Source organism: the organism of the source record quoted next, unplaced genomic scaffold (genome assembly GCF_019419815.1).
Source record: "Pyrus x bretschneideri cultivar Hongxiangsu unplaced genomic scaffold, Pyrus_bretschneideri_v1 Contig1, whole genome shotgun sequence".
In the NCBI taxonomy this organism is placed as follows: domain Eukaryota; kingdom Viridiplantae; phylum Streptophyta; class Magnoliopsida; order Rosales; family Rosaceae; genus Pyrus; species Pyrus x bretschneideri.
Window position 1 is genome coordinate 10,001,287 of NW_025999390.1, and position 13,072 is coordinate 10,014,358.

A 13,072-nucleotide genomic window follows, 5' to 3' on the forward strand; every position below is an offset into this window, starting at 1 on the left:
CGAGATGTTTAAGTGTCACCAAAGCTCACGATGTGGCATCCGATCCTATTAACTTGCATTTTCCGCGGCAGCCAGGCGGGCAGCTCCGTCGTATCGAGGCATAAGAACCCCTCCATAAAAACCACAATGTAGCTGAAAAACATGGAATAATAAAGGGTAACCAAAGGTGAAGAAGCAGAATCCCGCTTCAAAACACAGAGATCGATAATCCGACAATCCAAGCAAACAGTAATCGAGTAATTCCCGGCCGAGGCCGTGAATTTGATTGGTATACATGCTACAGCTTCACTACATTTATGACAGGTACTATGAAACAACTATGTACACCATCTGAGTACTTTCCAGTGTTTGTGAATCAACAAGCATGTGTGAAATGAAGGTGTCTTTGGTGCTCTTTGTATACATCTCCGGGCGGGTAGTACATCGTCCATATACTGTTATCCATACAACAGTTGACAGAGATCAATCAAGACTCGCGGTAAATTGGTTGTGCATTCCACTTAAGATGCACGTTCAATTTCCCAGATTTGGCTCCATCTAGCGGTATCGAGTCTTGGTATTCCCCTTCTAAGATGACCCTAGTGAGGGTCAAGATGCATCTGCCCATATAGTCCTGCACGATATGGAAAGGACCTAGGTTAGCACAAGTTCAAAAGTAAAGGTCTAAGCTACCATGAGACACTTTAGAAACATTGCCACTACGCTCGAAAAACCAAATGGAGAACTGAAAACAGTATTACCTTGCCAAAAGTGTCATGGTCCCAGACTTCAAGTATGAGCATGTCATGCAATCCATCCTCGACAACAAAGTCGAAAGTTTGATTCCAAACAGGATTCAAGTTCTCATTAACAACCTGAGAAAAGAAAATAAAAAATTAAGGATCAACAAAACCTACAGATCAAACAAGGCAGCAAGCTCTACGAGGAATCAAACTACAGGAATAATTTTGTCCAAAGAAGAAAAATAGGTATCTACAGTCTTCTGGCACTCGGAATCTTACCCTAGTTTTGTTTTTCGTTCCTGATTTCTTCAAGGTGAGCACCACATAAGGATCAGCCTTCCCCATCAGATCAACAGGTGGCAAGTCTTCAGCAGATATTATAGTAATAGTTAGTACACCTCTAATTATGACCTCCCTTCTTTTCTGTGTGGCTTCCTTTTCACTTTCAGTAGCATCTGCTCCGTTCATTCCACTTTTAAGTGCCTTTTCCAAAGAGGTCATTGCGGAGTTGGAAGTAAAAGGATTAGCAAAGCCATTCTCCATGCCAAATGGACAATATAACAGCTCCAAATGCACCTAAAACAGAAAGAAAAACATTTTAAAAAGGTGAAATTTTCTTTCAGAATACATCAGAAAGAAAAAACAGCTATAGTGGGTGGGAGCATATAAAATGATCTTCTAATTTCAAAATCCAATAGCCATCCACAGAAAAGTGTAAATTCCAATAGCCCACCATAGTAGGATCCAGAATGCATTTCAAAATTAGTTGCTATTTATTATGGGATGAATATTAGTCTTCTAACCTGCCCGCGGTTTTTATTATCTCTTTGGATATCCAAGCTTTTAACCAGCTTCAACCATACATCCTTCACTTTACCAGGCTGAAGTTCAGTCAGTTGTACTTGAGCACATCCAATGAGCTCAGACGCCTGAAGTCCCTCATCATCATAAACTTTAACCACCAAATGTTGAGTCGTTTCATCTTCAACTATAAATTCAAAGTGCTCATTCCAGATGGGATTCAAATCGTTGTTCTGTAGAGGAAGACAAAAACATAGAATTTCTTCAAAACTAATTAAAAGAAAAACAAATAAGTAAAATGAATGGATATATAAGAGGATCCGAAATTTACAATTGTTTTGCTTCTTTTCATTCTGTCTGGTAAAGGTCGTATATATAGTCTTGCAAAGGGATCTGATTTTCCCACCATGTCTTTATTCGTTAACTCCTTTGCCTGCACAAGTTTCACCTCTAGCACTCCGACTGGCTTTAACTCCAGATCACTAACCAAATGAAGTTAATCAAAATATGAAGAAAATAACCATAAACTGATAACATAAACCATAGAATAAACGATTAACAATATTGATAGGTGACATAGGGACAATCCTGTGCGTTCTGCTTTACCTGTAATCCCCGGGCAAAATGGGAAAAATCTTCCGAACAGGCCATGTAATTGAATCCTCAACAGCATCCCGTATGGTCCCCTGTATAAAAATTTTGCATCTCAATTAAACCAAGTATGTATGATAAAACAAATCCTGCATATTATGCAAAACATGCACGATAATCATGCATGAAATAAGACCTATTAAGTCTTATATTGCTGAAAGACTAGTGGACTGCTATACATTTCTTGCAAACTCATCCAGTACAGCCGTTTCACAATTGGTATTGGTTTAATGCAATTCACAAGCAAGGATCTATGGAACCCGATGTCTGCATATTCCAGACAATAATGGAAACACTACAACCTCATCTTGAACTGAAGGCACACTTTTACAGGAGTATCAGCACTCTGTAATTCTAAATCCTAGCTCCATTGACCAGGTCAATCCTAAATACTGTTTTCCCAACTGATACTTGAAATTTTCACTACAGGACAGAACATTAAGTATGACATTTACATTGCCAACTCATGCAAGTACTCAAATAAAGATCATGTCACAAGACATTACAAAATCATACATAAGTGCAAGACTCAATTAATGAAAGAAAAATTAATGGAATAGTTCAAACCTCAATTGCATCGGATATCCCAGGTAATGTAGATATGTCGCCACCCACAACCTTAAGCTTAAAATCTAACTTTTTCTGCAAATAAAACAACACAGTTGCTACATTAGTGTTGTTGAGTGTCTCTGGTAATCTAATTGCATAGCTAGCTATTCACTAACAGAATATAAATAATCCTACAAATATGCTAAGTTAGTGCAAACCTTCGTCTCATGGAACTCCCTTTTCATGTGTAAAATAAATTATATTATCAGTACAAAACTTCTCCCTCTAAAATTCTTTTACACTTGGAACTTGAAATGGATGCTACCTTTTCTCTCAATGAATAGCAAACAGCTCCAAAACACGGAAACTCGTCAACCAGAGGCTTAAAAATCAGCCTGAATACCCCCGTGAATCCAATATCTTTCACCTGAAATCGACATATGCAGACACAAAATTGTATGTATTATCATCATGAGCTTTGGAAAAAACCTACACTGACAGAAGCAAGTAGGCATTAAGTTGCAGATTACCTGCACCGGTAGTGCTACACCAACTAAAGTTTTGATAGCAAGTATTATACTTGGATTTCCATCCCACTGCATTTCCAACTCCATAGTGATACTGTCGCCTCCATCTTCAATTATAGAAACCCCTAATGAAAGAAACCATCTCATTAGAACCCCAACATTAATGAATGCTTATTGCTTTGCAAACCCTTCATTTAAAGCTCCCGTTTTTAATGACACTAAAGCCATAACAAAATGGAAGATTTTAATCAGCTATCATCTATACAATACAACAAACAACAACAAAGCCTTATCCCAGGTTGTATGAATATTAGAACGCCATTACGCTTGGTTTTGTGCTAGTATGTCTAGATTAATGAATTATAGATATATTTAGGGATTACCTACACACTCAATCAAGTTGTGGTAAAAAATAAGGAAATGTGACATCTTTGTGAAAAATAAGGAAAACCCACTTTCCAAACAAGCACAAAGAATTGAAAAGAGAGAACTTTTTTTTTTTCAATCATTAAATGAATTGAACTCACCTGTAAACTGAGGTGCCACCGTACCAAGAGTAAACTTGGAAAATTTGAGCGAGGACAATATGACTGGTCTATACTGCTCCAGAATTGGCTCCGCTGAAGTCTTTATCAGCTCAGACGCTGCCTACACCACCAATTTTAGAAACCCACCTCAAAAGATCATCAAAATTTAACAAACTCACAAAATTTTGAAAAGAAATGCAGAAAACCCAGATGGATTTTTACCTCATTGATATAAGGCCACATCTTTTCGAGGTGAGAATTGAGCCATCCCAACTGAAAATTTCAAAGAAAACACATTAGTCCCGGGAGATTCTAGCGAGCGAGAGAGAGAGAGAGAGAGAGTTGGGAGCTCAACTTCTGGCGGTGAGAGAAGACGACCCAGGAAGGGTAATACTGAGGAGGCAAGAGCTTTCTGGAATCCTCGACGGTCATTCGAGCAAAAGCAGCCACAGTGGTGGCGAGCTCGGACCGGAGCTTGGACCGGTGGTTCTCGAACCGAACAAAGAGGACGATGATTGCGAGCCCGACAAGTATTCCGAGCACTAATCCGAAAACGAAGGCCATCGGTTTGGTCGAGATTTGGGGAAGCTTAGTCGGTTGGTAAGACAGAGAGAGAGAGAGAGAGAGAGAGAGAGAGAGAGAGAGAGGGACTGGGGGACTGGGGACTGGGGACCGGGGATATGGAGTCGTAAATGCCAATATATATAATTGAGATTATGGAGTGTTAATTAAGGTAATTAATCTCGATTTTCTTATTTTTCTTTGGTGTAATGAGGACTTGGGCGGAAGAATCGGTGCGTGGAGGGCGGGTACTGGCTGTCTCTGACTGAGGAAGTGAAAGCGAAATTCTTTGCCTTGCCGACAAGACTACAAGTCAATTAAAAAGCAAAATAAATAATTTAAAAATTCGGATCTCTCTTTTTTTTATTTTCATTTTTTATTTTTCATGCATGAGATGGGAGAAAAAATGTTAACGTCGGACAAGCGACCGTTGGCCATGTGGCAGCTATGCGCCACCTATTTGTCATGACATCGATCCTTTTGTTTGTATTTTACTCAACTAAATCCTTTTAGTCGGTCATGATCTCTTGATGAAACAGGCAAATTGGCAAATCATGAACGGGAATTCTGTTCGTTTATGGGTGGATAAATGGCTTCCTTCTCTTCCGTTGGGTCACCTTAGGCCCTGTGGAGATGTGTTGGTCACCCGGACCACTCGGGTTTAATTTCTCATCAATCCTTCTTCCCGTTCGTGGGACCTTAGCTTCCGTCACCCTTTTTTGTCGTCTAAGGAAATGGCTGCTATTTTGGCTACTCATCTTGGAGATCTTTGTTGCGATGATTGTCTGGTTTGGCCTTCCATCAAAAACGAGTCATATGCGGTAAAGTTTGGGTACTTGTTTGGACCTAAAATTATTGGGTTGGGCCGAATATGGAATTGTTCTCGGCCCAAAAGCTCTGTTTGAGGATTTCTACAAACCAGCCGGTTCATAAGCCGCCTAACTAAAAGTTGGCCAAGCCCTGTTTGGAAAAGAATGTTCCAGATGAATAGGAAGTAGGTGGGCCCTATTGTGAAGCAGATGAATGAAGTGGTTAAGTCCTGATGCAGTAAGGATTCTCGGCTATATAAGGATACCGGAAAGTAGAGGTGAATGTGGCCTAGTAAGAGGTTGAATTCAAAATCCTAATAGAAGTGGGATTGGCCGAGATAAGATGGATTGGGGTAAGGAGTCCTAGTTCGAGTATGGTTAGGATTGGGTTTTGCTGCTATAAATAGAGAAAGGAGGTTGCAATTCAGGAACCTCCAATTCAACACACAACTGCCCTGCGCAAAACCTCTCAAACATCTTGAGATTTTTTATTTCCTTTTTCTTGCCGACACATCTTCAGTTTGGATAAACAACACTGTGAAGGCAATTGGCGAACACCGTCAGTTTGGATAAACAACATTGTTGTCGTAGAATCAGCCGACCAAGGAGAACCTTCAGTTTGGATAAACAGCATTATGTCGAGGCCGACTGGTTACCTATCCAAGTCTCGGTCAAGAAGGGTTTCTGAATCCTTATTAGCAGAGGTCATCTTATTAGCCTTTTTGGCGAAATAAGGTGTTACGAGTTACAACATTCGGTGCATTAAACGTCGAGTGGTTTTATGATTGGATACTCCCAAGTGAGTTTCAGAGTTCGGCATTCTGAGGGCCGAACCACATTTACCATTAAGACACACATTACCTTTGAATACTTGTGTCCATATAATCTGGTGTTGATTCGACGTGCTTATACTCTCACGAATATAATCACCGTGACCGAATCTGACGCCGACGATTTGTGAACTTCGCAGAACTAGCAGCCTTGTCTTCAGGCTCAAGAACCAGAAGGCCGAGATTTGTTCATTCCTCGACCGCAGTCGCAGGATAAAGAAGTTAGCAACATGCTCAACGCAACATCAACAAATTTTACTCCTAGGTCGAGCTCGACCGACGAGTTGGCACACCCCGCATTCAACCGAATGACGTAGTTAGCTTATTAGTTACTCGGCCTGCGCGCCACGTAGGCTTTGTAATTTTTAGGGTCAACAATACTACTTTGCACGGTCTTTACATGGCCCTCGGCTTGATCCTCAACCCTCTTCTTCTCATACCCCTTCACGACAGGTTTGGCACATTATTTGGAAATGCGTACCCTTCCAAAACTTCGACGTTTTATGTGGAGACTAGCTCATTGAGCTCTGGCTACAATGGATAACTTATTTAGAAGGAAATGTGTTTCATCACCACAATGTCTAATCTGTAATTCTTAACAAGAATTTGTGGAACATCTCCTTTTTGTATGTCCTTGGGTGGAGCCTATTTGGTTTGGTGATGTTCTTAACTATCGAATTAATCGCACTCGCATTTCTTCTTGGCTTGAGTAGTTCTCAACCATTGCGACGACGAGATTGGGGTCGAAGGAGGATCACTACTTTTTTCTTTCCCATGTGGCTTTTACTTGTTGGTATATTTGGAAAGCTAGATGCCAATTTCTATATAATCAATCTTCAATCAACCATTCTCAAGTATTTTTACCATTTATACCTCGGCTTCTGCATTTTTTGCATGTGAATGCTTCTCCGTCTGTTTCCAGCCCAGCTCTTTTTAGGGTGGCGACCCCAGCGGTTGTTAGGTCACCTCCCACATCTCCTTTCCTCAAGGTAAATGTGGATGCCAGCTGGTCTTCATTAACGCGGAAGGGTTTTCTTGGAGTTGTGATTCATGGACCTTGAGGTCTCTTTGTTGTTGCAGCACGGTATGCCGTCTTTGCTCCTAATGGTGCTACCACATAAGTTGTGGCTATGCTGCATGGCTGTGAGCTTGCTACTGTGTTAGGGCTTCGACAGGTAATTCTTGAATTTGACTCGAAGGACACGATTTCATTTTTATCCCATTCATCGGATGCTGGCAGATGGGGGCTTTTCCCACCTTATCTCAGGTTAAACAGTATGGGGAAGCTTTCCATGATTGTTGTTGGTTTTGGATTCCCAGGTCAGCCAACCATGCAGCGGATTTCTTGGCGTCGCACCGTATTACGGAGATATGCAATTGTGTTTGGGTCCTCAGACCTCCATCTTTGTTGGTTCATGTTTTGAGTAGAGATGGTTTGCCTTGTCCCCTTTCATCTTTATGAGCAGTTCTTGGGGTAACACTTGAATTTGGTTCCAGTGTCCTTGTTTTATCCCCTTTGCTGCTTTGTTTGTGTTGCTTCAGTTGTTGGCCTCGCGTTAGGCTCTCTTTGTATCCCTCTGCCTTTTATGCCCTTGAATGCTGGTTTCCGGTTTCCTCAAAAAAAAAAAAAAAACTAAATCCACCCTATGAATTAATCCGGATTTTTTAAATTTGATCCAACGGTTAAAAATAGAAAGCCTTTTTAAATTTATAATAACTTTAGCCGTTTGATCAAATTTCAAGGACGCAAATTGATTGATGGGTGGATTTGATGAAAATGATCCGGAGAGAATCCTTTTCCCAATCTTATGACATCGATCCTTTTGTTTGTATTTTACTCAATCTTTAATTTCAAATGAAAAGAAAAACAAAATCTTGCATTGAAGCTCGTTTGAAAATGTTTTTAAAGTGACTAAATGCTATTTTTGGTGAAATTGATTTTGGAAGAAACACTATATATGTGTTTATTACAGGAAGCATTTAAAGTGTTTTTTCATAATCTATTTGGATTTTTATTAAGGATTGGTTTTAAATACATTTTCATCAAAAGACTTTCAGTTATTTTAAAATGGGTGTGATATCCGCACACCCCTTTTTACTTCTCCCACACCTTTTTGGTTTTGAACCGTTGGATCGGATGAATTGAAGAAGATCAACGGATAGAAATTAACAAGGGTGTGTGAGAAGTAAAAATGGGTGTGTGGATAGCACACCCCATTTTAAAATCATCCTTAAACGAGTCCATAGTTGACCAAACTGAAATTCGATGCTTTCATTGAACGTTTGAAACTTTTTATCTGTATTTTTGTTATTTTTTAGATTGTTTTGGACTTTTGGTTGAGTAATCCATCTTATATCATTTTATGTTGAAAAAAAAGAAAAAACTCTTATGTATATTTGTTTTAGGTTAAGCTTAATGAAGCCTCTTTTAGGGAAAGAATACTAAATGTAAAGAAAAAAGAAGAAATTGGGAAAAGACGTGACATTATTGAGTGGAATTTAAAAGAAGAGAAATGATAAGGAGATTTTCTCTAAAATGGAACACTACATGGACTCTCTGTCACCACTTGCACTAATATTGACAGAAAAATTAATGTTAAAGTGTAAGGTGGCAGAAAGCAATAAAAATTCTCACTTTAAAAGAGTTTTCTTAGCATTTCTCTTAAAAGAAACGTTGAAGGAATTGATTATGCTAAAACTCAAACACATTTTCCTTTTTAGCCCAATTTGAATGAGAAGCCCATTTTTGTACCTTATGGGCTCTAAAGATGTTTTGGGCCACTTATGAAATCAGTTTCATAAAAATAAAAAAATAAAAAACCCCACCAAGTTTACCCAAATCATACTACACAAGAGATTGCTCTCAATAACTTCAACAAAACACGAATACATCAAAATCAAAATATTGTAATCCCAGATATAAACTAAGTCAATTGGCCAAGGTACTGTACATATAATATTGTACTCAAGGTTAATTTTTGTTTTATGCAAATAAAAGTAATTTAGAATATTGTATACTTGTAAAATTAAACCTTACACCGGATCCTCATTCTGAAATTTTTATTTAAAATTAAATACAAACAGTACTTGACAAAAACTAACAATACGATATACGACGAACATACATGATTTATTATTCTCTAGGATCCTCACCAAAAGGATCTAGAGAGGATCCAGTTGGATACATTAGATCCATTTTTTTTATGTTCCATTAAGTCCCATCTATATTGGGCCATTTCTTGACACAGTGCAGATTGGAGTGGTAACTTTACGTGGATATCAACTCTTCCAATTCGTGTTAAATAAACGGCCCAAAACTAAGCAAATTGCTTTTCAGTCAATGGAGAGCTATTTTGTCGTCATTAGTTCTTCTGGTCGAGTTTAAAATCCTATATACATGTCGTCGTTTATGAACAATTAATACATGTTTAATCGCATTACGCATTCTAACGATTGAAAAGGAAATACGGTAAATGAAATTTGAGGTCTTTTTTTATTGACTATTTTGCTTGGTGCAAATGCTTAACGGGCTGAAATCTGAAGATGTGACTCTTAAGTGTTGCTATCTTTATGATATCAGGTTGTTAGTTGCTCAAATTGGTGTGGTGAACTTTCTTTTTGTCAAATGTTATGGAAACATGACAGCTTATAAGGTTGCTGCATTTACTGCTTTGCATGGGGTTTTTCTATTTGGAACGTTCTTGGCTAGATTTCTTGTTTAATACCTCTGCAGAAGATGCAAGTATTTCTACTCGTCTTTATTAAATTCCGTGTTTCGACAAAAAACCAAAAAACTAAAAGATTCTAAATTCCTAAAATTCAGCAACCAACTGGTGTCAAGGTTGAAGGGACAAGGATTATCTGCCCTTCCACTTCCGGTGCCCTTCCGTGCCCTCCTGTTTTGTGTGCTCACGGTTAAGCCACGTCAACATTTTATATATTTTTTTTATAGAGATAATAAGATGAAAATGAATAGTAATATAAAATGTTGATGTAACTTAACCGTAATTACACAAACAGAAAAACACAGAAAGAGAGACAATCCTTGTCGCCTAATAATTTAGCAAGTACTAGGTAATAACAACCACTTATATTTTGCCTTGGGCACGCGATCTTAGAGGGGCCCTACATGGTCCTTTCTTTTCGTTAAGTTGGGATTTGGCTGAAAAACGAATGAAGAGACGACGCCGTACGGGGGTCACGTCGAGACATGTGCTAGCCGCGTAAAAGAACCAACACCTCAGCGCTCCGCCACACGTACCACCACGGGGCCCACACGTGCGAAGTTTCCACGTCCTGCGCTCGCGCCTACGTTTTCTGCATGAGGACAGCCGCATGCGGCCTCTCTCATCACATAAACCCTTCGCACACTCAACCACACCACGTGTTGTGCACGTGACATTTAAAATTTTTTTTTTTCAGGGGTCAAATGTTTTTTGTTTTGTTTATTATCATCTAATTTTTTTTAATCTATTTTAGTTAGAAATTACTAATTTTCCAATATTTGATTTGTACTTTTAGTTAGAAATTATGAATTTAATTGTAATAATTACATATATTTAATACAATTATCATGCAACTGTTGAGATGTTGATTGATTGTATATAATACATTTATGTGATAAGCAAAGAAATATTAATGAGGTTCTTTTCAAAGTGGGACTCTCCATTGACTCTATATCATTTCATATTTTTGACATAATGTTTATAATGTTGGCGTGTGAAATTTGATGTTAAACAACGATGTAACATATAATACATGAATAGTCTCACTTTTGAAAGAGTTTCCTTAACATTCATAAAGTAGCAAAATAACAATTTAGTTATAAAATAGTATTTTTTTTAAATCCTCGAACGATTATAATTTATATTAGGTTCTCAATCAAAACAAGGAACAAGTTGTGTTACAAAATGATTTTTTCGAAAGACAATCGATATTTAATTAACGAGGAGGAAAGGAAAATTCATTTAGTACTACTATTTGAAAATAGTTTTATTTATTATTTTTTTTATTGTAAGCGATAGATTTTAATTTTGACTTTTGTATATGACGAATTCGATATTAAATTATTAAAACTTGTGTGCCTTAGTCTACCTGTACTCTTAATATAATTATAACGTTGTATTAAATTAAAGGGAACTGTTAGTAGCACTCCAAAAATTTCATTCTACACTCCTCACAAGTGTATTTTTCTTTCTAATTATAGACATTTTGGAGTGCAAAATGAGATTTGTGGAATGCAAATAACAATTCCCAAATTAAAATGTATTATAGCAAAATTTGCCATGAACGATGCGATGTCACTAACTTAGTAATATTCCTTATTCACGGACGGCCTGGGTTTGTGACAAATAGAAAAGACATATTTCAGTTTTAGTTTTTTGCATTCAATTTAGACTTTAGCTATTGGTAGACAACCACTTATAAAATACATGAATAGTTTTTTTAATTTAGGAAAGACATATTTCAGTTTTAGTTTTTTTAATACATGAATAGTCTCACTTGTGAGAGAGTCTTCGTAACATTCCTAAAGTAGCAAAATAACAATTTAGTTATAAAATAGTTTTTTTTATTTATTTTTTTATTTTTTAAATCCTCGAACGATTATAATTTATATTAGGTGCTCAATAAAAACAAGGAACAAGTCGTGTTACTGTAAGATCCCACATCGACCAACGGAGAGGGGGTGATGTGCCTTATATGTACATATCCACCTCCATATAGCACGAGGCCTTTTGGGAACTCATTGACTTCGGATTCCATCAGAACTTCGAAGTTAAGCGAGTTTGGATGAGAGCAATCCCAGGATAGGTGATCCACTGGGAAGTTCTCGTGTGAGTTCCCAGAAACAAAACCATGAGGGCGTAGCCAGGGCCCAAGGAGGACAATATCGTGCTACGATGGAACCGGTTTGGGATGTGACAAAATGGTATCAAAGCCACTCTGCCGTGTGGTGTGAGTTTGCCAATAAGGACATCGGGCCCCTAAAGGGGGTGAATTGTAAGATCCCACATCGACACTCCGAAGTTACTGGCTCCGAAGAGGGGGTGATGTGCCTTATATGTACATGCCCACCTCCATATAGCACGAGGCATTTTAGGAACTCACTAGCTTCGGGTTCCATCGGAACTCCGAAGTTAAGTGAGTTCGAGCGAAAGCAATCTCAGGATGAGTGACCCACTAGGAAGTTCTCGTGTGAGTTCCCAGAAACAAAATCACGAGGGCGTGGCCGGGGCCCAAAGTGAACAATATCGTGTTACGGCGGAGCCAATATGAGATGTGACAGTTACAAAATGATTTTTTTGAAAGACAATCGATGTTTAATTAATGAGGAGAAAAGGAACATTCATTTAGTACTACTATTCGAATATATATATATATTTTATGTGTAAGTAAGAAATTTTAGATTCGACTCTTGTACATAACAAATTCGATACTAAATTATTATAACTTGTGTGCTTTAGTCAATCTATACTCTTAATATAAATATAACGTTGTATTAAATTAAAAAAGGATTATAGCAGAATTTGTCATGTACGATGCGATGTCACTAACTTAGTAATATTCGTTATTCACGGACAGCCTGGGTTTGTGACAATTAGGAAAGACATATTTCAGTTTTAGTTTTTTGCATCAAATTTAGACTTTAGCTATTGTTCATTTTTGGGTATGTCCTTTTTCCTTGAGCAATTACATTTTTCAAAAAATCCCACTTTGATTTCTACTCATACTTTCAAAAAGAAAAAGATGGATAGTGGTCGGAGTATCCAATCTTTACTAAGAATTGACCTGTGACAATACTCATTATTAATGGTTGATAATAAAATGCATTTTTATCGTATCACAAGAATAATCAATTATACAATAAAGTAATTTAGTATTTAAAGTTTTTAATTTTTGAAAGTGTTTATGTCGTGTCAGTTTTTATTCTTTTTCTTGATACTTCTGTAATGGTTTACATTATTGATGGAATTAGATCCTTTTCGGATTCAAAGAAACTGAGCCCACTCATCAAATGATCCGGGCAATTGAAATTTGATCTAACGGCTACAAATAGGGGGCTCTTTAAAAATTATAATAATTGTAACCATTGTA

The 13,072-nt window shown here is 37.7% G+C and overlaps 1 protein-coding gene across 1 annotated transcript; it reads right to left on the minus strand.

Moving 5' to 3' along the window:
* Positions 1-167: 167 nt before the first annotated feature.
* On the minus strand, positions 168-4,433 carry LOC103949179 (synaptotagmin-5). The gene is made up of 12 exons (XM_009360283.3): positions 4,132-4,433; positions 4,000-4,050; positions 3,778-3,898; positions 3,254-3,375; positions 3,049-3,150; positions 2,742-2,816; positions 2,130-2,209; positions 1,855-2,005; positions 1,526-1,756; positions 1,002-1,298; positions 741-854; positions 168-613 (listed from the first exon to the last, which is right to left on the minus strand). The coding sequence occupies exons 1-12, from the start codon at positions 4,339-4,341 to the stop codon at positions 467-469; spliced, it is 1,701 nt and encodes a 566-aa protein (XP_009358558.2). The 5' UTR covers positions 4,342-4,433; the 3' UTR covers positions 168-466.
* Between the last annotated feature and the right edge of the window lie 8,639 nt (positions 4,434-13,072).